The 27,708-nt window shown below is 40.3% G+C and overlaps 1 protein-coding gene across 1 annotated transcript in view; it reads left to right on the top strand.

The window, feature by feature from the left end:
• Window positions 1–27,708, top strand: part of kcnab1a (potassium voltage-gated channel subfamily A regulatory beta subunit 1a) — a 258,469-nt gene that overhangs the window by 185,625 nt on the left and 45,136 nt on the right. Inside the window, exons 5-8 of the mRNA XM_066684849.1 lie at window positions 5–49; window positions 10,136–10,180; window positions 12,621–12,664; window positions 25,332–25,418. Coding sequence (XP_066540946.1) covers window positions 5–49; window positions 10,136–10,180; window positions 12,621–12,664; window positions 25,332–25,418 — 221 coding nt within the window. The remainder of the gene's footprint in view (window positions 1–4; window positions 50–10,135; window positions 10,181–12,620; window positions 12,665–25,331; window positions 25,419–27,708) is intronic.

The following is a 27,708-nucleotide window of genomic DNA, read 5'->3' as shown; positions in this document are numbered from 1 at the left end:
ACAGAGCTGAAATTATCTTGGGAAACATCATCAAGAAGAAGTGCTGGAGGTACAGTACATGTGTTTGTGACATCTGATGTGCATGTGAAATGATGTATGTGAAAATGCGAATGCTACCAACAATTGGAAACCCCATAAAAGCAGCAGAAATACCACTGTACTGCTCTTGTGAATCTGATCCAGTTAGTATTGTAAGGGCTTAGATTTGTTTTATGAACATTAATTTTATTATAATGAGTAAGACAATAAATAGAGTAAGAGAGCTGTAACATCTTAAGAAACTGTTGACACTTTAATTCTCTGTGAACAAATCCTCTGTGGACCCATTTCATTAGCGAAATGACAGAGGATGCATGGAGCTGTTTGTTTGTGAGGGGGTGGGCATAGGGACGAGGGTCCACAGCAGCTTCTGAGGAGAGAGCGCAAGCTGGGAATCTACAGGCGGGTGGTGCGGCCGCAAAGCAAGGGGTTGGGACAAAGGGAAGTAGGAGCCAATTCAGAACGAACGTTCAGAACGTTTTTTCGGAGAATGTTACTGGAACACCGAGGCTGTTCAGCCGGAGAGGAGGAAATGGGAGGCTCAAGGCCGCATGCCATTGCCGGAGGTAGAGGCAGGTTTTCACTGCAGGAAGAGAAACAATAAAACAATCAGTACGGGAACAGGTGCCCTTAAAAGTTTTAGCAGTGGGGAAGCAGGCATGACAACAACTGATCGCGTTCCCCACACATGAGGCAGTCCCAAAGTTGTTATTGCGGGAGAAGGAGGAAATGGGATGCTTGAGGCTGCGTCGGCGGTGGAGATAGAGGCAGAATTACACTCTGGACGCTGCCCGTAGCAGTAGGAGAAACCGGGTCTGTGCTGGAATTATTTCCCACATGATGTCACACGGTGGTGGGAACGAGTTGGGTTGTGTTTTCCACTCTTTAATGCAATAGTGTTTCATATTTTAATGGAAAAAAATAATGTAATTTAAAAGAAATTTAAAATAATATACTGAAAATCAAACGTGAGCAATGGGTCTACTTTAGGGTTTGTTAAAGGCATGTTCCTTACATTTTACTTATTTTCCAGAAAAGTCATCCTTGTATGTTAATGGAAAAAATATGGTTAGGAATGTAATTTAAAGAAATATAAAATAAGAAACTGAAAATCAATCACACAGGGTCTCTCTTGGTTTAGATATGTTTGCACTGTTATAGGGGGGTTGGGGGCTTACTTGTATGTGACAGTGCAACAGGTGTTGAGACGAGGCTGAACATTTGGGGGCAAGGAGTTCTCCTCCCTTGTATGAGGCTTTCTATACAATGTCATCATTAATGCTAGTAGAAAATGTTGATAGGGTTTGCATTTCAGTAATTTTTTTGTGACATCATCGCACATGTGTGGGGTGGCTGATCAGCAGAGGCGATTGCTCTAAGACCGCAAGGGAAGCTTAGCTTCCCCTAAAATGTAAAAAAAAAGTGATCAAATATATACTGTTGTGTGTACATGTCATTGAATAAATATGCACTACAACGCGCTCAGCTTTTGTTCAGAATCAGCTTCTTATCACTGGTAAAGACGCAGCTTTCTTCTCAATCATTCCCACATGGTGCTTTAAACAGTGTGGACGCTGAGCGTCCACAGAGTTCAATAGCGAAGCAGCGAAGGGCAGCGAGACGAGTCATTAGATAAATGCTGGGCTTTGTCCCTAACCCTAACCCTGTGTTCTCTCAGCACAAGTCCAGCACATCTGTTGTAAGGCAGCAATTCCTCTGGAACTGGATTCGGCCATATTCCTGTCTCCACAATTGACTTTAGTTGCTTCAGTGTGTCATTTTCTGTCATTTTCTGTTTTATGTCCTCAAGGTTCATGGCTTGTACCTTATGCATTGACATTGACAACACTCTATCCACATATGTTTCCACATATTCATTGTACTCTTTCTCTGGTAGAGGAGGTTGTGAAAGTGAATCTGCTACATTAGACTTTCCAACAATGTTTTCTATCTTGTAATCATATGGATGTAGTCTCAAGCCAAATCTCTGTATTCGTGGTGATGACAGTGTTGCTTTCTCTGGGTTGAACATGTAAATGAGTGGTTTGTGGTCTGTTTGCAGAGTAAACTTGCCCCCCCACAAGTATGTTCTAAAATGTTCCATAACCCATACACATCCTATAGCCTCACATTCTATCTGAGAATAGCGACATTCTGTTGGGGTCAATGAATGGCTTGCATAAGCTAATGGCTTGTTCTGTCCATCTGATTGGGTCTGTAGGAAAAACTGCTCCCAGTTCTACTGGACTTGCATCACTAATGATTACTTTTGGTGCATCTATTTTAAAGTAGGAAAAGCAGGGCTCACTCACCAATGCAGTCACCTCTCTTCACCCGAGTGTCCAGAACATATGGTCGAACAATGGAGTCCCCAGAATGAGTACTCTCCAGCGCCCACTCTAGGGTCCCTAAGAAGGTCTGGTACTCTGAACTGCTGTTCGGTGTATAAGCACAAACAACCGTCAGGGCCCTTTCCCCAACCCGAAGGCGCAGGGAAATTACCCACTCAAGCCCACTTATGCCTTACGCCTCTCACCCTGGGCAACTCCAGAGTGAAAGAGCATCCAGCCCCACTCCAGAGCCCATACTGTGTGTTGAGGTGAGCACAATTATATCTAGCCGGTACTTCTCAACCTCGCACACCAGCTCAGGCTCTTTTCCCACCAGAGAGGTTACGTTCCATGTTCCAAGAGCCAGTTTCAATACCTGAGGATCAGAACGCCAGGGCCCCCGCCCTCGGCTGCCACCTGATCCACAATGCACCAGATCCAGATTACTACCTCTCCCACAGGTGGTGGGCCCATGGGGGAGTGGACCCATGTTGCTCCTTTGGTGTAAGCCCAGCCGGAACGAATGAGTGAAAGTCCGACCACCATGCGCTTGTCAAGGAGCCCTTCCCCCAGGCCTGGCTCCAGGGTGGGGCCCTGGTAACCCTACTCTGGGTGAGGGAAGCTGTGTCTCTGTTTTTATTTTCTTCATCTGGGTCTTTATGGATCACTCTTTGTCTAGCCCATCACCTAGGACCAATTTGCCTTGGGAGACCCTACCAGGGGCTATTGCCCCCGACAGCATAACTCCTAGGCTCACGCAGGCACGCAAACACCTCCACCATGTTAAGGTGGTGATCCAGGGAGGGGTTTGTGGTTTTACGTACTACTTAATGTGTATAAACAATTAATATAAAATTAGGGTCTATAAAACTACTAAAACAAACATGACAATAACAAAATATAATTTGCTGACAAATCGGTTTTAAATAGACAATGTATAAAAGTAATATAATAAATAAATAACAACACTGCGTTGTTTGTGATTTTAAAAGCTATTAAATGTGATCGAAAACTAAAATCATTTGCTTATTTTACAGATTCCTTCATGTGTAGTTTTCTATAATAATAGAATAATAGAATAGAATAATATAATAATTTTAATCAATAAGTGATTGTTTCACAGCCGAGTTGTGGAAGAGATACTGATTTTTTATATTAGTTTTAGATACTAAGCTAAAACTGAGTTTCAGGACCAGTGCATTAAAAAAAGGGAAAAAAAAGATTCTGAGAATCACTGTATGTAAACATAGCACAAAAAGTAAGGAAATTTGTTTGGCGCATTATTTCTTTGTTGTAAACAATGCTTTTTGCAAAGTGTTGACATGAAATGTAAAAATGTAAAGAATGTAAAAATCCTCCAGATGAGCAAGCCAAGTGCCACAGTGGCAAATAAAAATTCCCTTAGAGCTGAGAAAGAAACCTTAGGAGGAATCATGGCTCATAAGGGGGGACCTATCCTCTTTTGGTCAATCTATTGGTAATAATAAATCTTATACAGTTGGAAAACCTGTTAATTTCTCTTTTAAATGGTGCCACATTTGTAAGGAACATGCATTTGTGGGATGAGCAGCACAATGTTGGTTGTGCCCATGAAAAATTTGCTAAATCCTCTCTGCCAATGCCAAACAGCTCATTCTGCCATTAACCCATTTGGTGGACTGGATGACTGAAGTTTGAAGAAACAATACATTTTGGCAATTAAACAATGTATTCATTTAAAAAGTCTCAGTAGCATGTGGAGGAACCATACACAGCCACAACAGCCTGGCACCTCCTCCTCATGCTGGTCACCAACCTGGTCACACACTGCTGTGGGAGGACATCCCATTCTTCAACCAGCATTTGTCGCAAGTCAGCCAATGTTGTTGTGTTGTTCACTCTGGTATGAACAGTACGCCCAAGCTGATCCCACAAGTGTTCAATGGGGCTGAAGTCAGGACTGCCAAAATTGCCACTTGTTGCAGAATTTCATCTCAACATCTCTCTGCATTGAGCCTGCCTCCAATGATGACATGCCTCGTTTTTCCAGTGAGGTAGATGCTGCCCCACACCATCACACAAAATAAGCTGTCTGGCATTGGCAGAGAGGATTTGGCAAACTCAGCTCTACTGCTCATCCCACAAATGCATGTTACTTACAAATGTGGCACCATTTAAATAGATATTAAAAGGCTTTTCCAATGTTTTTTATTGCCAAGAAACATTGTTACAACAAAGAAATAATCTACCAACACACTTTTCCTTACTTTTTGTGTTATGAGGAATGTTGTGTATTGTTGAAGTCATACTATCGTACAGATTTCAGGATTAAATACGCAGATCAGAACAGACTGGACCAGATTGTTATTAGTATTTGAACATTGAATCAATTGTGCAAGACACTTGTTCAAGAGTTTGTTCAGAAGAAGACAAGTAGTATCACAGGGTACAATTAGAATCATCATTAAAATGATTGATCCAGAAGGAGTGGAACTATACAAGTACAACATTGCAGCGAAAAGATTTTTTCGTCTGTCCACTCGCCCAACAGGGGTTAAGTCTGCGCAACAGACGCGATTATTATTATTATATTTTAGATATTATTTCTCAAACAAATAATAATAAAACATTTTCAGTCACAGATATTTATCTGTCACAGATATCTTTGGGTTCAAGGCTATCTAGTATTTGACATAAAAGATGCACATTTTTATTCATCTCTCCCTGCCCCTGTTATTTTTATCTTACTTTCATTTTTCATTTTAACCAGCATGTTTTCCTCTCCATAGAACAAGAAAATGTTTGTTCCTCTCTCACTCCCTCTTCTTGTGTGTGTGTGCTGAATATACAGCTGGCTGTTCTTGTTCCTCTCTGAAAAGTGTGTGCTGCGGAGCTGCTGTCACTGACTCAAACACAACCCATTACTCTACTGCTGCCATCTGTTACACTTTGAAAGTTGTGTGTGTGTCTTCACCACATAAAGTGTATCATAGAAAGGGGCGAGTTAAAGTCATGTAGGAAATGTGTGTTTGTGTGTGTCTGTGTGAGTGTGTATAAAGGGGAGAGAGTGAGTGAATGTGTGTGATAATATCTGTGTGTGTTATTATAAATATGTTAAGTTCTGTGGCAATTTGAATATTTTGTAATGGCTGGCGCATGGACTGAGAGAGAATCAGCAGCATCTCTAATTGTAACCTGTTTTCTGCCAAAAACAAGAGGTTTTAACAGACATTTTTTTTATTATTATTGCATTTATTTATTTATTATTTTTTATTATTATATCCTTTAGCAATGACACAGCAACACAACTGACTTCCAGTGGAGTCACCACTATTTAAAAATTCCTAAATCATTCAAACAAGATAAATGTTTAGCAATGTACCATAAGATAAATTAAAATTAAACACAGCTTAGTTAGTTGCACTTCAGTCATGTGACCAAAGATATTTACACTAGAAAGGCTGAAATTTTCAGGACCTGAGGACAAGACCCCTCCCTCTTGCAGCCCATTAGGGGACTATTAGCTACTCTGTCTTATGTAAATGAAGCAAAGAAAAGAAGGTCAAAACCAGAGAAAAAGAACACAGGGTATATTGCTCAGAATTGTTTGTCATAGCCAAGAACAAGACTTTGCAAATATCTTAATGCAACATGTGCTTTATATATGCAAAATGGCCACCAACAGGAAACTGAGTTTTTGCTAGGCAGTTTTAACTTCAGAACACTGGTGGACAACCATACCATTTGGCTTCGTCTGAAAGGAGGCACATCATGTCGATGGTGGTTAGCTTGTCTAATGTGCCATCTGATTGCTCTTTGTAGTCTTACATGTGCTTCTTCCCAAGTTTGTTCACTTCTTTCCATTCATTCATCCATCTATAGCTGGAACAGAGGAAGGCTCACCTGTCCAAGGGAATAATGGGGGCTGAAAACCCAAAATACATTGGAACTAAGTGATGCCAGTAGAAGAAGTAACCAAAACTACCCATGGTAGATAACGTGACCAATCATGCTGTGATCTATTGCAATAAGACCTTAAGAACATACCAATCTCTTGATTTAATCTTTCACCCTGTCCATTAGCCGTGGGTGGTACCCTGAGTTTAGACTGACATTGATTTTTAACTGAGAACAGAAGTGCTTCCATACATGTGAGGTAAAATGAAGACCATGATCAGATACAATGTCTTCAGGTAACCCATATAGTCGAAAGACCTGATGAAATAAGGCTTCGGGTGTTTCCAATGATGTAGGAAGATTTTAGAAGTCGATCAATGATAACCAAGATTGTGGTACAACCTTGCAATTTAGGAAGGTCCGTAATAAAGTTAATAATCAGCTGTGACCATGGCCATAGGGTATGGGATGGGGTCCTAAAAGACCTGTGGGGAGTTGTCTTGGTGATTTACTTTGGGCACAAACATCACATGACTTTATGAAATTGTAAATATCTTGATCCATCTTTGGCCAGAAATGGATGTAGAGCAATGGATAACCCAAAAACCAAAGCAAAATGTCAAAGCCAGAGAAAAAAACAACACAAGATATATTGCTCAGAATTGTTTGACAGAGCTAAGAACTTGCCAAGATCTTAATGCAACATATGCATACAATGTTTATGTTTAGTAAAAGAATACCTGGACAAGCAATGAGACAAAAACTGAAATAATGTAAAAATAATGATTTAACATATAACAATATTTTAGCTTCTGATAAGTGCTGGATGAATAATGAAAAATAGGAGAAAATGTCTCAGCCATAATGTGGGAAAAAACATGATCTAATGAATGACAAAATAGCAGCATTGAGTAAGTGTTTAGAAAGTCTGTTCATGTGACATGTTTTAGTGACATGTTTGGGGCTTGTTGTATTTTAGCTGCATGTGGCTGCCAGGTAAAATAACAAATCAGCCTGCCACTTGTGCCGAAGCTGAATTGAGGCAACCCTCTTTTTTACTGGAACAATCTCCAGCTGTACAGCCACCAGCAGGGGAGATGTGAGAATCCCCACATTTGCCCAGTGCCTCTCACCCTGTGCAACTCCTAATTAAGAGAGAGACCAACCCTTATAGAGTAGTTTGATTCCAGAGCTCACACTGTGTTTTGAGGTGAGCCAAACTATATCTATCTGGTATAGAAACAGTTTCCACTGCCAAGATCCTTGACACCAGGGGCCCTTTCACACTGCTTTGTGCCTGATGGACATAGCACGGCACTCCTACTCTGGATTGTGGGTGGTGGGCCCATATGGGCCCATTCTCACATTGCTTATTTGGGCAAGGCCTGGTCATGTTTTGTGAGTTGCCTGGCCACAAGGCCCATGCCGTCGAACAGTAACCCCAGGCCTGACTCCAGAGGTAGGTCCTGGTAACCCTTTCCCACTATGTTTGTCTGGATCTTCACTCCAAACCTGTTTGCCATGGGAGACGATACTGGGAGCCAGCTCCTGACAACATAGTCCTGAAGGTCATTAGTCCATACAAGCCCTTCCATTGTGACAAGGCCCCAATCCAGGAAGGGTGTTTGAAAGCAGCTTCTCAAACACCCTTCCTGGATTGGGGCCTTGTCATAATGGAAGGGCTTGTATGGGCTAATGACCTTCAGGACTATGTTGTCAGGAGCTGTTGGCTTCAAGTATCGTGGGCCATTTATATGGATACACCTTAATAAAATGGGAATGGTTGGTGATATTAACTTCCTGTTTGGGGCACATTAGTATATGGGAGTGGGGAAACTTTTCAAGATGGGTGGTGACCATGGTGGCCATTTTGAAGTCAGCAATTTTGGATCCAACTTTTGTTTTTTCAATTGGAAGAGGGTCATGTGACACATCAAACTTATTGGGAATGTCACAAGAAAAACAATAGTGTGCTTGGTTTTAACGTAACTTTATTCTTTCATGAGTTATTTACAAGTTTATCTTTGTTTACAGCCATTGACATGTTGCAGAGGTTAAAACGTGAGGAGCAGATAGAAATTGTGTTGATGTTTGATCAATGTAATAACTGGGTTATTGCAGCTGATTTCAATGCAAGACACCCTACGAGACCACAAATCTCCCATGCTACAGTTAGCAAACTGCTTGCCAAATATCGTGAAACTGGTTCAGTGTTGGATTTGCCAAAATGTGGACGCATGAAAACTGTCACTAATGAAGAAACATCAGTGGCTGTCCTAGCTTCATTCAGCAAAAGCCCACAGCGAAGCACTCGCTGCATGCCACTTGAGAGAGGCATCAGTCGAACATCCATTCAGTGGATATTAGCTACTCACAAATGGCACCCTTAAAATCTCCACCTACAGCAGCATCTCAATGAGGATGACACAGATTGGTGCAATGAATTTGCAGAATGGGCAAAACAAAAATTGGAACAGGACCCTCAGTTTACACAGAAGATTTTGTTCAGTGATGAGGCAAACTTTTATGTGAATGGGGAAGTTAACAAACAAAATCACCGCTGTTGGTCTGACACTAACCCACATTGGACAGATCCCTCCAAGACTGTTGGAACAATAAAACTGATGGTATGGTGTGGTATATGGGGTACAAAGATAGTGGGGACATTCTTCATCAGTGGAAACCACAAGGCCACTGGATATGTGAAATTGCTACATGATGATGTGTTTCCCTCTTTATGCACGGAAGCTGGCACGTTCCCTGAGTGATGATGCACCACCACATTATGGGTGTCAGGTCTGAGCATTCCTAGATGGACAGTTTCCTCGAAAGTGGATTGGTCGTTGTGGGCCAGTTGAATGGCCAGCAAGGTCTCCCGATCTGACCCCCTTAGACTTTTATCTTTGGGGTCATCTGAAGGCAATTGTCTATGCTGTGAAGATACGAGATGTGCAGCACCTGAAACTACGGATACTGGAAGCCTGTGCTAGCATTTATCCTGCGGTGTTGCTATCAGTGTGTGAAGAGTGGGAGAAGAGGGTTGCATTGACAATCCAACACAACACAACACATTTTATAATTGGTCAGAAACTTGTAAATAACTCATGAAAGGATAGAGTTACATTAAAACTTAGCACACCATTGTTTTTCTTGTGAAATTCCCAACAAGTTTTGTGTGTCACATGACCCTCTTCCCATTGAAAAAACAAAAGTGGGATCCAAAATGGCAGACTTCAAAATGGCCGCCATGGTCACCACCCATCTTGAAAAGTTTCCACCGCCCACATACTAATGTGCCACAAACAGGAAGTTAATATCACCAAACATTCATTCATTCATTCATTATCTGTAACCGCTTATCCAATTCAGGGTCGCGGTGGGTCCAGAGCCTACCTGGAATCATTGGGCGCAAGGCGGGAATACACCCTGGAGGGGGCGCCAGTCCTTCACAGGGCAACACACACACACATTCACTCACACCTACGGAGACTTTTGAGTCGCCAATCCACCTACCAACGTGTTTTTTTATTTGGACTGTGGGAGGAAACCGGAGCACCTGGAGGAGAACACATCAACTCCTCACAGACAGTCACCCGGAGCGGGAATCGAACCCACAACCTCCAGGTCCCTGGAGCTGTGTGACTGCGACACTACTGCACCGTGCCGCCCCTATCACCAACCATTCCCATTTTATTAAGGTGTATCCATATAAATGGCCCACCCTGTATATATATATATTGGCTATTTGAGTCTAGTCACTGTGATCGAACTATGGCAGTCATGGATTTCTGCTTTACAGCTGTGGAACATTAACCATTGAACCTTTATTTATACCATTATGTATATATGAATGCTAATCTGTGACAGTTGCCCTCTCTCTCTCTCTCTAGGAGATCCAGTTTAGTGATCACCACCAAGCTGTACTGGGGAGGAAAGTAAGTAAAGTTGGTCACTATAAGTAAAAGAAAAAAAAAATAATTTAATTTAATTCCTATTGTCCAGCAGGCAATGTCGCTGTCACACAGCCCCACAGTCCTGGGGTTGCAGGCTCAAGAGTTAACTCTCTGCGAGGAATTTTGTTTGTTCTCCACATGTCTCCATGGGTTTCCTCTAGGTGCTCCAGTTTCCTTCCATGGTCCAAAAACAAATGTTAGTAGGTGGAATGGCTACTCAAGTGTCCAGAGGTGTGAGTGTGTTGCCCTGCAAAGGATTGGCACCCTCCTCCAGGGTGTGTTCCTGCCTTGCACCCAATGATTCTGGGTACTATTCGCATGACCAGGGTTTGATTCCTCCCCTAGGTGAGCCATTACATAAATACAACCTTGAGCCTTGACTTGAATACACCCTGGAGGGGGCACCAGTCCTTCACAGGGCGACACACACACACATTCACTCACACACACCTACGGACACTTTGGAGTCACCAATCCACCGTGTGTTTTTGGACTGTGGGAGGAAACTGGAGCACCTGGAGGAAACCCACACGGACACGGGGAGAACACACCAACTCCTCACAGACAGTCACCCGGAGCGGGCCCCTGGCCCCTGGAGCTGTGTGACTGCGACACTACCTGCTGCGCCACCGTGCCGCCCTAACAGATAAAATGATTTTTTAAAATAATAAAATACAACTTGTAAATATATTCCATATATATTTAAAATATAAAGACGGTTATTTTAGTCAGTTCCACCTCATGTTCAGTCTTTCTATAGGTTCAGATGACACATCTCCATAATGAAATATGATGACACTTTACAGTATGCAAATCAGAGATCTAGTATTCACACCCCTATACACACCCCCTGATGATGCTCTCTTCTTGGAGAATGAGTCTAGGATTTTAGTGTTTAATATTTGTTTGAGTGTGTAATGCCCTGCAATTGACTGGCATCCTGTATTGGGGCATTCCTGTTTTGTGCTGTGATCCTGCCCAGTGATTCTGTGTAGGCTCTGGACCCACACTGCATGCCCACAGCTCCTCGTCCTGCCCATGCTCTACAGGACAGCTGCAAGAGGCCTTCAACTACATTCTTAAATAAAAATTATTGTTCTTTATTAAAGGAAACATGGACATATGAAGATTTTTTCTTCATGACTTAAATGGTTCTTTGCATTGTGAAGGGATTTATTTAGATTGATGGAGAATGGTAGTTTCTGTATAGCACCATTCTATATTGCACCAAAAAGGGTTCTTCAATTGTTATGATGTTAATCGTGCTATGACAGAATTGTATTTCTTATGATATTGTTTTGGTGCCAAATTGAAAAATTTTCTATGTGTGGCAGCACATTCTTCATCTGAAGAATCCCTTCACAATTATTTATAAGATTTTTCAAGTGTTCAAGGTTCTATATAGAAGCATTTTCTTTACTAAATAACCTTTTGAAGAACCATCATTTGTAAGTGTGTACAGGTTAGATGAAGGAATGTGGAATAGTAGAGTATGTAGAACTGAGTTTACAGCCTCTTTTTTGTGTGTAAATCAGGCACACACCACCAACCTGAAAGTGAGATTCTAAATACTGACTTAAAGGCAAAGGTCTAGTCCCCCTCCAATTGTTTCCACAATGATTCAACAGCTTTTCTATCACTGCAGAAGCTGTGGGGCTCTGGCCAGGAGCTGTAAAAAGGTTAAAGAGAGCAGGGAGATTTCTTCTAATTTCCCTCAGACTCTTGCCTCTTGTACACTCATCACTGTGTTATTCAGGCACAGTGCAGGGATCTGACTAATGGGAAATTAATGATCACCAGCCTTAGGAGGTATCCTCAGGGATAAACAGATTAACAAACAAGTTCATGTGGACAGATTGACAGGTCACTGGAAATAAGAACAGACGTGAATTTACAGACAGATTAAAAAGTTCAGGTGGATAGATGAGAAGAAGGCAAAGATAGACAAGTAAACTTACAAAGATTTAGATGATCATAAATAAAGAAAGATAGACAGGTGAATAAGCATACAGTTAGAAATAAATTGATACTGCATGTGTATATGCAGGTGGACATGAACAGACATTGAGGACACCCTCATGGAGACAGAAAGAGATAGATTATCAGGCTTGGGAAAAAAAACTATATGCATTAATAGACATGCAGACAGACAAGCAGTGCTAAGCAGATTGATAATCAGACAAACAGTTGGGATCTGAGAGCATATATTAAAGCATAGCTATAGTGAACAAGGTGAAACAAACTAAATTTAGTATATTATACCATATATAATATGATGATGACTGTTATTGTCACTGTCAGAATTTATGGAGCACTTCAAGTTAGTTTAAATCTCAAAAACCTCTTAAAGGTTGGTGTTGGGATTTGAGTAAAGTTCAGTTGATTCTGACATTATTAAAGCTGTGTGTGTTTGTCTCCACAGAGCTGAAACAGAGAGAGGACTTTCCAGAAAACATATAATAGAAGGTAAATTATGACATTGTTTTACAAACCGGATTCCAAAAAAGTTGGGACACTAAACAAATTGTGAATAAAAACTGAATGCAATGATGTGGAAATGGCAAATGTCAATATTTTATTCGTAATAGAACATAGATGACAGATCAAAAGTTTAATCTGAGTAAATGTAACATTTTAAAGGAAAAATATGTTGATTCAACATTTCACAGTGTCAACAAATGCCAAAAAAGTTGGGATAAGTAGCAATAAGTGGCTAGAAAAAAGAAATTGAGAATATAATGAACAGCTGGAAGACCAATTGACAACATGATTGGGTATAAAAAGAGCTTCTCAGAGTGTCAGTGTCTCTCTGAATCCAAGATGGTCCACATAGATGGTCCACCAATTCCACCATTGTTGCGCAGAAAGATAGTGCAGCAATACCAGAATGGTGTTACCCAGCGTAAAATAGCAAAGACTTTTCAGTTATCATCATCAACCGTGCATAACATCATCAAAAGATTCGGAGAATCTGGAACAATTGCTGTGCGTAAGGGTCAAGGTCGTAAAACTCTACTGGATGCTCGTGATCTCCGGGCCCTTAAACGTCACTGCACCTCAAACAGGAATTCCACTGTCAAGGATGAGTGTGGCAAAATGGCAGACTGTTCTGTGGTCAGATGAGTCATGATTTGAAGTTCTTTATGGAACACTGGGACGCCATGTCATCCGGACCGGAGAGGACAAGGATAACCCAAGTTATTATCAACGCTCTGTTCAGAAGCCTGCATCACTGATGGTATGGGGTTGCATGAGTGCTTGTGGCATGGGCAGCTTGCATGTCTGGAAAGGCACCATTAAATGCAAGAACTATGTTCAGTTTCAAGAACAACATATGCTCCCATCTAGACGTCATCTCTTTCAGGGAAGACCCTGTATTTTTCAACAAGATAATGCCAGACCACATTCTGCAGCAATCACAACATCATGGCTACGTAAGAGAAGGATCCGGGTACTGAAATGGCCAGCCTGCAGTCCAGATCTTTCACCTATAGAGAACATTTGGCGCATCATAAAGAGGAAGGTGCGACAAAGAGAAACTGGTCTCCTCTGTCTCCAGACGTCTGTTGAGTGTTGTAAGAAAAAGGGGGGATGCCACACAGTGGTAAAAAATGGCTTTGTCCCAACTTTTTTGGGATTTGTTGACACCATGAAATTTTGAAACAACATATTTTCCCTTAAAATGATACACTCTCTCAGTTTAAACTATTGATCTGTGATTTGTGTTCTATTCTGAATATAATATTAGATGTTGGCACCTCTACATCATTGCATTCAGTTTTTATTTTATTCACAATTTGATTAGTGTCGGGCGGCACGGTGGCGCAGCAGGTAGTGTCGCAGTCACACAGCTCCAGGAGCCTGGAGGTTGTGGGTTCGATTCCCGCTCCGGGTGACTGTCTGTGAGGAGTTGGTGTGTTCTCCCCGTGTCCGCGTGGGTTTCCTCCGGGTGCTCCAGTTTCCTCCCACAGTCCAAAAACACACGTTGCAGGTGGATTGGCGACTTGTAGGTGTGAGTGTGTGAGTAAATGTGTGTGTGTCTGTGTTGCCCTGTGAAGGACTGGCGTCCCCTCCAGGGTGTATTCCTGCCTTGCGCCCGATGATTCCAGGTAGGCTCTGGACCCCCCGCGACCCTAAATTGGATAAGCGGTTAATTACAGATAATGGATGGATGGATTAGTGTCCCAACTTTTTTGGAATCTGGTTTGTAGAAGAAAACATACAAACAATCATACATACTCAGTTTTTGAACTACACTGTTTTCACAACATCCAACTTAAGATTCAACCTTAAGTAAACCCTTAAATCTACGAAATCTTAAATCTACCTGTAAAGTGGATTTAAAACTGACATTTTAGAATTATTGTCTCTATTTTGCAAATAAAATATTGAATTGACCAACAGAGATGTACAGCACAGTTGCAGAAATGGGACAGTAGCAGTTCCTGTTTCTCTAAAACAAATCATCTGTCTTAATACAGACACTGTGCTACTGCATGTCTCTATATGTCTTTGTTGTGAGGTCACCGGTCTGTCTGTAATACTGCCAGAACACAAGATCCAGGCTTGTACTGGTTTGCCAAGTTGGCCAATTCTGCTTACGAGTGAGATTAGGACCACCCACTCAGACAACACACAGGCACAGAAATACAGAAAAAATAAGTGTAGATATGTGGCAATATATAAATGATTAAATAACTGTGGAAGTATAAAGTAGAAATACATAAATCACTTTTTACAATAAAACATGTTAGACCTCAAAGGGCCACTGTGCACTTTCTGTCCCTCGCTGGCCTTTTAAACATTGCTCTCTGTCTCCCTCTCTTCCTTCTCCCCCACCTCTCGTTCTCAACACCCTCCCCCTCCCCCCAATCTCTCTCTCTCCATCTGATGCATGTCAGCTTGCTCTCTGCCTGTGCCCAGTGATTAATAACACACACACACACACACACACACACACACACACATACATACAGTTCAGTATTGTATATGCATTTAATATATACATTGAATGTCATATAAAACCCAAATGATATAGAAACAGGCAGAGGTCCTGCTAGGGACTTTAAGCCCCATGAAAAGACATCACTCTGGGTGCCACCACCCCAGAATATGCCAGCACTAAAAAAAGTTACATTTGATAAAAGACCATATTTTACAGTTTAAATGATATTTGAATTGTATGATTAGAGAATGTAAAATTAACATTAAGCAACAATAACTTAAATATGACTTCAAAACAAATAAAACATTATTATAAAATAACATTATTATCTATAGAAATGGATAATCAAATAACCAGTCGGCTATTTTAATCAACAACAGCACAGACCAGCCTTGATTTGTCATAAGCAAAATCAGCATATACTATGTTTATTCTGGACCCTGTTATGCTGGACAAACTGCACTGGCATCTTGTTGGTGAACTAAACCCGCACCAGACCCGCAAAACCAATATACACCAGGAGGCATGATGGTATGTGCTTTTTGTTTAGCATGCTGTGGAAAAGTAAATGCAATGAAATATACGTAATAATAATAAGGTATATTCCCACTGAACTCTTGCAATTATAACAACTGACACATGGTTGAACCCTGTGCTGCTCACCTCATTCAGCTTGGAGCAGTCCATGGAAATGAGAAGGAAAGACTACTTCTGTATTTCATTGTAAAGGGCAGAAGCATGGACTAGATCATTTAGTCTGAATAGAATATCTAAAATGTAAATACTGACATATTGAGGAGATGTGAAAAAACTAATGTTGGAATCTGGGCTAAACAGGGCTAATTTCCACCACCACTACACCCACCTTTCTTCCTGAAAAACTGTGAAATTCTGTCACCCTTTAATTTCTCTCTCTTCTGTCTTTGCTTCCTTTCTTTTCCTTTTTGGTATCTAGACTTTTTGGGACATTAATGTTCAGAATTTAACTTGGTCACTCCTTATGTCCCAAGCCCAGATCAGAATTTTAGACAACACTTCCAGCATGCACAAGCCTCAATCAAGATAACAACTTGGTGCCGAAAAGCCTGAATGAAGATCGTACAATTGACATTCAAGTTTATTTATGACAGGCCTGCTACTTCAATATAATTCAGCTCAAGCCTCAAAGTCAAAGACTATACAGGGTGGGCCATTTATATGGATACACCTTAATAAAATGGAAATGGTTGGTCATATTAACTTCCTGTTTGTGGCACATTAGTATATGAGAGGGGGGAAACTTTTCAAGATGGGTGGTGACCATGGTGGCCATTTTGAAGTCGGACATTTTGGATCAAACTTTTGTTTTTTCAATGGGAAGTAGGTCATGTGACACTTATTGGAAATTATTGGAAATTTTACAAGAAAAACAATGGTGTGCTTGGTTTTAACATAACGTAACTTATCATCCTCTGGTCAATCTACCATCAAATTATTGATAAAATTTAAAAGGACACTATTCATCACATAGGTCCGCAATTATGCTCATGTGTACTGATATAATTATAGTATTATAATGTATGCATTGATGGTATTATTATTATTACTATTCATATTATTATTATTATTATTGTTATTGTTGTTATTATTATTATTAATATTACTGGTAGCAATAGTTAGGAGTCCAAGCAAGTGGTGGTGGCTGGAACATGGGCAGTTAGTCTGAAGCATGGAGCAGGAGAGCTTGACAGTCAGTCATCCATCAGTGTCCAGCCAGACAGGTGGGTGGTCATTTACTTTGAAAAATATTGTAGAGGGATGGCATTAGCCCCATCCCAGAGAGGGGGCACTTTATAAGTAAAAACTCTTTCCCCAGCTGAGGCTTTCTGAATTCTGGGAACTATTAAAAAGCCATACTCTATGATCTGAGTAATTGTGGTGGCTCATAATAGGAAATAATATCCTGAAGGTATTCAGGACCGAGCCTATGTAGGGCTTTATACATCAATAACAGAATTTTGTAATCGATATGGAATTTAAAAGGCAATGGAGTGATAATAGAAATTGGCTGATATGCTCATATTTTCCAGTTTTTTCCAGTCTAGTGCTGGCTGCAGCATTTTGAACTAGTTGACGTTTATTACATTTCTGCTGGTGCATCCTGACAGTAGAGTGTTACAATAGTCAAACCTTGAAGTAATAAAGGTATGTACTAATGTTTCTGTGTCATGCAGGGATAATGCATTTCTTATCTTGGTAATGTTGCAAAGATGTAAAAAAGCTGTCCTAGTGATAATGCCTATGCATTGATCGAACAATAAATCTGAATCAATTATGACGCCAAGTTTTTTTGCTGCTGAACCGGGTTTAACTGGATAGTCAGCAAGATTTTAAAATTAAATCTGATAATTTATTTTTTTATCATATCGAAAGCTGTGCTGAGGTCATGTAGCACAAACAGTTATATGTAAACTTGATCAGAGGCAAGAAGGTCATTTGTTATCTTTACTAGAGCTGACTCAGTGCTATGATGTGGCCTGAACCCCGATTGGTATTTTTCATATATATGATTCTTATGTAGATATGAACTTATGAAGTTGTTGGGCCACAGCCTTTTCCCGTTGTTGATATAAATGGTAGTTTAGAAATTGGTTTGTAATTGGGCAATATGCTATCATCGAGATTTGGTTTATTGATCAGAGGTTTAATAACTGCTAGTGTAAAGGCTTTGGGTACATGGCCCAGATTAAGGGGTGAGTTTACTTAAGTTTAAACAGCACTGAAAATAGTTGGCAGTACTTCTTTGAGTAATTTTGTGGTAAATGCATCAAGTGTGCAAGCTGTACAATTTGCAGAGGTGAAAATCTTCTCTAGCTCTAGCTGTGAGAGTGGGTAAAAAGCTTCCCGTCTTCTACAATTACATTGTTTTATTTGAGCCACATCAGATGACAGCCATGTAGTGGAATAAGTATGAAATATGCTGATCACATTCAGGATTATGGATTATTGAAATAATTTGTTTGAGTGCAATCTGAGACTCTCCCTCTGCCCTCCAAATTCCCTATCACACTGAAATTCCATTGTCCTCTGCTTGGGAGGATGGACATTAATGACTGCAATAAACACACACACACACATACACAGACCCAGGGTCATCGATTTTGGAGACCAAAGACATAAAACAGGCATCTGAAGATCATAAAATTCCTCTTCCCAAACTCTGAAGCAATCATTGTGACTCTCTCTAAACACCCATTCTTGAGAAATGGTCACATTTCTAAACATTAACTCTTAAAATATATCACATGTAAAAAGCTAGGGTTTTCCCAAGGCTGTACATCACCCATAATGTCATGCCCAATCTCAGGAGAGATTTGCAGATGGCTCTGGTTAGTGGCTGAATTGACTTGTAACTTAGAGAGCTGTTGAGATTTCAATATTAAAAATCTTCTTTCCTACTGATAATCTCAAGCCAACATCTATATCAGTTGGCAAGTCGTTATGTGACAATCAGACTGATACCACACTCGATGGTAAAGATCCTTTTAATTGAACGTTTAGTCGAAATCAAACATTCAGAATGAAACTGGGAGAAACCAGCATGGACCAACAGCGCCCCCAAGTGGACAGTCTGGAAAAAATACAGAACGTTTCCTGTTTGTTTATCTATATACCACTGCACAAAAAATAAATAAGTAAACAAAGGGAACACTAAAATAACACATCCTAGATCTCAATAAATGAAATATTCCAGTTAAAAATCTTTATTCATTACATAGTTGAATGCATTGAGAACAAAATGACGTAAAAATGATCAAATGTAAATCAAAATTATTATCTTATGGAGGTCGGGATTTGGAATCGTATTCAAAATACAAGTGGATAATCAAATTACAGGCTGATCAAACTACAGTGGAAATTCCTCAAGACAAGTTAAAATTGTGTATGGCCTCCCTACAAAGCCTGGGCATGTCCTGATGAGACGGTGGATGTTCTCCTGAGGGATGTCCTGGACAATCTGTTGGGCAACGTGGCGTTGGTGGATGGAATGAGACATGATGTCACAGATGTGCTCGATTGGATTGAGGTCTGGGGAACAGGCAGGCCAGTCCATAGCATCAATGCCTTCATCATGCATGAACTGCTGACACATTTCAGCTACATGAGGCCTAGTATATCTACCTAGGATATCTGAGGATATCATCCCAGTACCTAATGGCAGTCAGGGTACCTCTGGCTAGCACATGGAGGGCTGTGCAGCCCTCCAAATATATGCCTCCCCACACCATTACTGACCCACTGCCAAATTGGTCATGCTGGAGGATGTTGCAGGCAGCAGAACATTCTCCATGGTGTCTCCAGACTCTGTCACATCTGTCACATGTGCTCACTGTGAACTTGTTCTCATCCACAAAGAGCACAGGGAGCCAATGGCGAATCTGCCAATCTTGGTGTTCTCTGGCAAATGCCAATCGCCCTGCATGGTGTTGGGCTGTAGGCACCAGCCCCTTTTGTGGACATTGGGCCCTCATACCACCCACATGGAGTCTGTTTCTAACAGTTTGCGCAGAAACATGGATATTAGTGGCCTGCTGGAGGTCATTTTGCAGGGCTGTGGCACTGCTCCTCCTGTTCCTCCTTGCACAAAGAAGGAGGAAGTGGTGGCTGGGTTGTTGCCCTCCTATGGCCCCCTCCACGTCTCCTGGTGTACTGGCCTGTCTCCTGGTATCTGCTCAATGCTCTGGACACTGCTGACAGACACAGCAAACCTTCTTGCCACAGCTTGATGTGCCATCTTGGAGGAGCTGCACTACCTGAGCAACTTCGGTGGGTTGTAGACACCACATGCTACCTCTAGGAGTGAGAGCACTGACAAAATGCAAAAGTAACCTAAACATCAGCCAGAAAGGATGAAAACACAGAAATGGCCTTTGGACACCACCTGCAAAACCACTCCCTTATAGGGGTTTGCTTGCTAATTGTCTCTCATTTCTACCTGTTGTTTGTTCCATTGCCACAACAACAGGTGAAATTGATTCACAATCATTATTTCTTCCCAACTGGATCGGTTGACTTCACAGAAGTGTGATTGACTTGGTTACATTGTGTTGTTTAAGTGTTCCCTTTATGTTTTTGAGCAGTATATATATATATATATATATATATATATATATATATATATATATATATATGAGAGAGAGAGAGAGTGAGAGAGAGAGAGTTAATCCAATCTAAAGAAGTATATATCTGTTTAATCTAATCTAAATATATGTAACCCAGCTTCTATACTTTCCAAAATGCCTGTAACAAGGAAGCTCAAAGAACAAGCTCAAATTACAAACTCTAAGCTCTAAGCACTTAACTCAGCTCACGTGCTCTGAGGATCTCTCTTGCTTGCTCAGGAAAGGACACCTGGGAACTGTGAAGAGGATGCTCTTTAAGCTTAAATTTAATCATATTGAGCATAAATGCATATTTAAGATTTTTAAAGAAACAACTCTGTCAGAGTCAGTTGCAACTTATTGTCTTTGTTTGTTTTGTTTTCTCTTATTGCCCAGTAGAGCATCTTTACTAAAGCTGATTAAAGCTTGTGAAACTTATTTCTTGGCTAGAATAAGGAATCACATCTGAGATTAGTCAATAGATAAGATAGAAATCCACAGACACCAGAAAATTCTGAAACTGATCAACGAGGCACATCAACATCCTGCTAGCTTCAGTATAAACTCCCAGCCAGAACAGCAACATCGGCTTATCTGTATAAGGAACACTGACTACGGCACTCCCGCTGAGGAGAACGCTGCGGAAGCTGCCCCATCCAGCTCCAAGAGGATAAGGCCCTCCGTAACACCATCATCCTCAATAGTACCAACTGTGGTGCAGGACTAAGTCATAGTCTGGATCATCTTCCTTCGCAAAACAGATCCCCTGTGTCTGTCAGCTTTGTGAGACATCAAAGTAAGCCTCATCTCATTTTCAGATTTGGTGCTTGTCCATTGATAAACATAAATATAATTATTAGTTAATTTACCTTAGAGTTAGGTCATATTTAGTCATACATACCCAATGTCACTTTCATATTATCATTATTAAGACATATAAGAGGGGTTTAACGTGTGTTAATCTAGTCTATGAAGTTTAATAATTTTACTATGATGGTGAGTCATCATTGCTTATCCTTTATGATATGAAGTGATATTGTGTGTGTGTGTGTGTGTGTGAAGTTTGTTCATAAAGAAGACTGAAAATCCTGAGAAAAACCCACACTCTAGCAGGGAATTATAACCAAATCTTTTAATAGATTATCATAATAATAATAATAATAATACTTATCTACTAAAGGGTTAATAATAATAATACAAACCGGATTCCAAAATTTGGGACACTAAACAAATTGTGAATAAAAACTGAATGTAATGATGTGGAGGTGCCAACATCTAATATTATATTCAGAATAGAACACAAATCACAGATCAATAGTTTAAACTGAGAGAATGTATCATTTTAAGGGAAAAACATGTTGTTTCTGAATTTCATGGCGTCAACAAATCCCAAAAAAGTTGGGACAAGGTCATTTTTTAACACTGTGTGGCATCCCCCCTTCTTCTTACAACACTCAAGTTTCTCAAATTTAGAAATAGAAATGCTCTCCCATTCATGTCTAATACAGTCCTCTAACTGTTCAATCGTCTTTATGATGCGCCAAATGTTCTCTATAGGTGAAAGATCTGGACTGCAGGCTGGCCATTTCAGTACCCGGATCCTTCTCCTACGTAGCCATGATGTTGTGATTGCTGCAGAATGTGGTCTGGCATTATCTTGTTGAAAAATGCAGGGTCTTCCCTGAAAGAGATGATGTCTAGATGGGAGCATATGTTGTTCTTGAACCTGAACATAGTTCTCTGCATTAATGGTGTCTTTCCAAACATGCAAGCTGCCCATGCCACAAGCACTCATGTAACCCCATACCATCAGTGATGTAGGCTTCTGAATGGATATCCTTGTCCTCTCTGGTCCGGATGAACACTGGCCCAGTGTTCCATAAAGAACTTCAAATCGTGACTCATCTGATCACAGAACAGTCTTCCATTTTGCCACACTCCATTTTAATAGACCCCTGGCCCAGTGCAAACATCTGAGCTTGTGGAGCTTGCTTAGAAATGGCTTCCTCTTTGCACTGTAGAGTTTCAGCTGGCAACGGCGGATGGCACGGTGGATTGTGTTCACCGACAATGCTTTCTGGAAGTATTCCTGAGCCCATTCTGTTATTTCCTTGACAGTGGCATTCCTGTTTGAGGTGCAGTGACGTTTAAGGACCCGGAGATCACGAGCATCCAGTAAAGTTTTACGGCCTTGACCCTTACGCACAGCAATTGTTCCAGATTCTCTGAATCTTTTGATGATGTTATGCATGGTTGATGATGATAACTGAAAAGTCTTTGCTATTTTACGCTGGGTAACACCATTCTGGTATTGCTGCACTATCTTTCTGCGCAACAATGGTGGAATTGGTGATCCTCTTACCATCTTGGATTCAGAGAGACACTGACACTCTGGGAAGTTCTTTTTATACCCAATCATGTTGTCAATTGACCTAATTAGTGTTAATTGGTCTTCCAGCTGTTCGTAATATGCTCAATTTCTTTTTTCCAGCCACTTATTGCTACTTGTCCCAACTTTTTTGGGATTTGTTGACACTGTGAAATTTTGAATCAACATAATTTTCCTTTAAAATGTTACATTTACTCAGAATAAACTTTTGATCTGTCATCTATGTTCTATTACGAATAAAATATTGACATTTGCCATCTCCACATCATTGCATTCAGTTTTTATTCACAATTTGTTTAGTGTCCCAACTTTTTTGGAATCCGGTTTGTAATAACCATGGCAGTAATCAATTATTAATAATCAATATTAAGCACAAATAACTAAAATACCATTCCCATGCTACAGCCACGTCAGATTTAATACTGTGGGTTGAATTTGTTGTCTAATATTTTGGATTTTATTATTTTAAAAGTCCATAAAATCTTCACTGCTTTTTGTGGAATTTGTGGTTCAGTGCCTCTCTGTTTTTTTTGTAATTCTGGAAAACACACAAAACAGTAACCTTGGATTATATTTATTACTGTAGATCAGCAAGGCCAGATATGATGAGCGACTTTAAGAGAGGGAATATCTATACTCTATAAGGCTGTCCTTTCAGGCAAAGTGGCTGTCTTTTAAGTGGCTCCCACATGTTCTAAAGTAGAGCGAAAGTTATTTGCTAAGTTGTCAGTTAGTAGCCCCATTTTGTCTAATGGAGTGGGAACTATGGTTGATAGTTCTGGGAGGTTTTCTATAAATTGTAGGGCAGTAGATGGTTTTATTGAATGCTTTGTAGAATAGCTAGTGGACGTATATATATATATATATATATATATATATATATATTATGGCTAAGAAATTAAGCAATAGTCAGAGATTGCTGTGGCTTGCGGTAAGATATTAAGCTTGTCTATGTTAAGACCTAGTATCAAAACAAACTCTAAAGTTAGTTAGGGTAGTTGTCATAGAATAATTCCCTCATGTATTAATCTCCCTCCTTCCTCATATATTGCTGTAGTCTATTTCATTATATGAATATATAATCAATATTTAATATTAGTTAATAAACCAGTTGTGCTGATAAAACCAATCCATGGTTATTTATTTGGGTGTGCACTATTTTTGTACGGAATTCTCACTTTGTGTCAAGATCGCAGGGCGGACTTTTATTAACAACACAAGATAACAATACAGAGACAGACTAAGATAACTAGAGAGAATACTTAAAGAAAGACTGAGACAGAGAAACTTGGAAACAATGACTTGGACAGAGAGACTTGGACAGACAGAGAGGGATCTGGACTGACAGGGAACTGGACAGAGAATCCTAGGTAGAGGGAGCTAAACAGACAGAGAGCGAGAAACAGACTAATCTTAGACATAGAGCTAAGTAGACACCTGGACAGCAAGAATTAAACAGACAAAGAAAGCTAAACAGACAACTAAAACACAGAAAGCTAAACAGAGAAAACACAAACAGACATGAGACAAGAGAAATACAAAGACTGACTTGGAAGGCATGAGAAACAGACAAGACAGACAGACCAGAGAGCACAAAATGAAGGTGTAATGTCCAACAAACAGGAAGTGACACAAAGGAACTTAAATACACAACACATACAAGCGACACCTGGAACAGACAACAAGAGGCAGGATTACAAATGAAACAACAAGGAGGAGGAACAAAGGCGGGACAAGGGCAGAGACATGAACAATAACAAACAGAGCCATGTGCTTAGTGAGCACATGGCAGGGAAAACAGAGGAGAGGACAAGGGCGTGACACTTTGTCAGATTCAATTCTGGAGCAAGGGATTTTTCAGTGGATCAATAAGCATAATTGACTAATTAATAATTAATTATAGCTAATTTTGCAATACTATATGTAATGTCACCAATCATGATGGCTTTCTTGATCAAGCTGAAATTGGACCAGTAAAGACAATACATATTAATTTAATTATGACCAAATATGGGATTATTACACTACGCTGATATTTATCTGGCTGAATTCAATCAAATACTCATAGCAATGTTTCCACATCCAGTGTAAAGCATTCCCAAAAGAGCAGAGGCTGTAAGAGTAGCAAAACTGGGATTTTTTTTTTCAGAAGCATTCAGAACATTTGGCCACACAGTGTCTATGCATTAACATTACCAAAAATAATGGACACGTTTCACTAATGAATTTCCAAAACGGGTAGAGCATCTAACATTATGGCTCATGTTAGAAAGGGTTATATAGGGAACATAGTACAACATAAAAGGTTATTGTGGTAGGGTTACACAGATAGAGAGAGAGAGAGGGACACAGTGGTCATTCAGTGAAAAGGGGTGGCCTGACCCCTCACTTACCAGATGTTCAGCCTCATAGTGTATGGTATGGTCTGTGGTCACTGCAGGAAATTACAGAACTGTAGATTCAACTGGGTGTTTGCAGTGGAGCTCAGAACTCCACACAAAAGCTGCTGTAATCTTAGGTTAGATTTTTAAAGTCAGTCTCCAGGGATGCTGTTAATTTTCAGATACTGAAAGAAATCCTTGTGCAGTTAAAATTATGCTGATGCAGTTTAATAAGTTCCTTTTATTTCTTCATGTTTATTTAATATCATATTTCTAGGTTTAAAGGGCTCCCTCCAGAGGTTACAGATGGAATATGTGGACGTGGTTTTTGCCAACCGACCAGACAGCAACACACCAATGGAAGGTGAGGAAACATTGGGGAAAGTTTTAGCATGCCTTTGCTTTGATTACATGCTTAAATATTATTTAGCAAGTCTTACTGAATTGTTCTTTTTCTCAAAAGGGTATGGGGGCCCAGTCATATCACTACAAAATTCATATTGTACACTACATTACTACAAATGCAGTATTTCAAAAATGCATGCGCACACACAGCTCTACTAGAGAGAGAAGTTTTTCTGGTGTCAGTGCACCCTTCGAATGCAGCCTTTGACATTTCCTTAATGTAGCATTTTTAAATATATTTTGTTTTCTTAATGTATTGTTTTTAAAATATATTTTTCTTAATGTTTTTTTTTAATATATGGTAATTTTAATGCATAATTTTAAAATGTATTTAATATCCTTAATGCAGCAAATATATATTTTTTTATTTAGTTAGTTTCCTTAATACAGGGATTAAAAAAATATATTGACATATAATTGTATGTTCCGTAAATGTTGTGATGTATCTCAGCCAGATAACATAAAATATATTACAGCACAGAAACAATAATGAAACGCATATACTAATTATTTTAACTATTTAAATTATTTATTTTATGTACAGTTGGAAAGTTCTGCAACCCTTACTAAGTAGCCTTTTCTTCATTTCTAAAATAAAATAAGAGAAATCAAGTATCTTCAAAATTCTATGATAGGAAAAAATGGGTAACATTTGTTTTTTCCTTATGAAACTTAGTGGCCTTGGCTGATATTGCTTTGAGGAGAGTACTAAAGAAAAAATATATTTGAGTGTTCATCCCATACCAATCCCTGGGCCAAGACAAACAGGCCTCCTTGCCTCAGACCAGGAGAAGCAACCCCAGATTAAGGGGTCAGGAAACAATCCCTGTTTGAGATCAGGAAACAACCCCAGCCTGAGACCAGTAAAACAGCTTGAGACAAGAAAAGCACCTCTGTCTGTGACCAGAAGAGCACCACATCCCAAGACTGTGTATAAATGTACTAAACATATTTTAATGATCAGTCATAGACACTGAAATACAAAAGAAATATAAAAACCTACATTTAATATAATATAAACTATTTCTGTAATTGTACTACATGTAGCCAGCACAGTTTGTTGCTGCTTAGGTGAATTAACCTGTGACTGTATTAACATAGAATGTATTTGCTAGTATGGTCCATGCCCTATAGTTTGGAACGGGGGGGTGGGGGGGCGAACTCAGAGGAATTTGGGATGAAGTTCAGCGCGGTTTTGAGCGTGTGTAGAACCAGCCACCCACCCCCCCCCCACCCCCCGTTAGAAGATTAATTTTAGAAGAGGGAGGAGATGGGGAGGAGGTGGGAACGACTTGATTGTCACGGAGATTACGTGAGGTTGAAGGGTATAAATAGGCCTGGGGGGAGGAGCGTGGGCGTGGCCCAACTCCCAAAATTCTGTTATAGTATAACTTCAATTTGCTAGTATGGTCCACGCCCTATAGTTTGGAACGGGGGGCGAACTCAGAGGAATTTGGGATGGAGTTCAGCGCGGTTTTGAGCGTGTGTAGAACCAGGCCCCCAAAAGTAACAGGGAAGTGATACGTTGGTGAGCTTCGAAAAGATCACGGATATGGGTGCGGATGTATAAATGATGTGCTTGGGAGGTCCATCGGCCGAGTGTCTGAATGGTATGATCTGAAAGGCCTTGATGGTAAGCTGTAGAGGCAGCACCGATCCTGAAAGAGTGAGCGGAAAAATGTGATGGGTTAAGATTACTACGTGAAAGGATTTGTCGTAAGTGGGACTGAAACCAGTGGCGAGTGGCGACCGAACCCGATTCGGTTGTAAACAATAGATCGGAATGGGAGGCACCTTGGGATAATCTAAGCTGGAGGTAGCGTGTAAGAGGTTCACAGGGGCTTATAGGGGAAGGGAGTTTAAAGAGAAATATTTGAGAAGAATTGTGAAATTGGTCTGTTTTACTGTGTTTAATAGTAAAGACGAGTGTGTTTGGATCAAGTATGAGTAGGTCAGATAAACAAGGGTGAAGAGAATTATGGTGGATGGAAGACGGGGTTGTGAATTCAGAGCAACGGAGGAAGCCAAAAAACGCTAAAAGGAACATGGCTTTGAGGGTGGCATCGGTAGTTAGTGATACGTAACCGGATCGCAGGGTAGTTAGGCAGCTGTAAAGAATGTGAGAAGAGATTGGCATGCGTTGAGGTAGATGATGAGGTTCAGTTCTTCTTAATCCTTTAAAAAGCAGAGTGACTTGGTGATGATTAGTAAACGGATGGGGAGAGCCGTAAATCAGTTTGAAAAAGAAA

This window comes from Hoplias malabaricus, chromosome 11 (assembly GCF_029633855.1).
Source record: "Hoplias malabaricus isolate fHopMal1 chromosome 11, fHopMal1.hap1, whole genome shotgun sequence".
Classification (NCBI taxonomy): Eukaryota; Metazoa; Chordata; class Actinopteri; order Characiformes; family Erythrinidae; genus Hoplias; species Hoplias malabaricus.
Note: the sequence above shows the minus strand (reverse complement) of the source record. Positions and strands in the feature narration are given on the sequence as shown.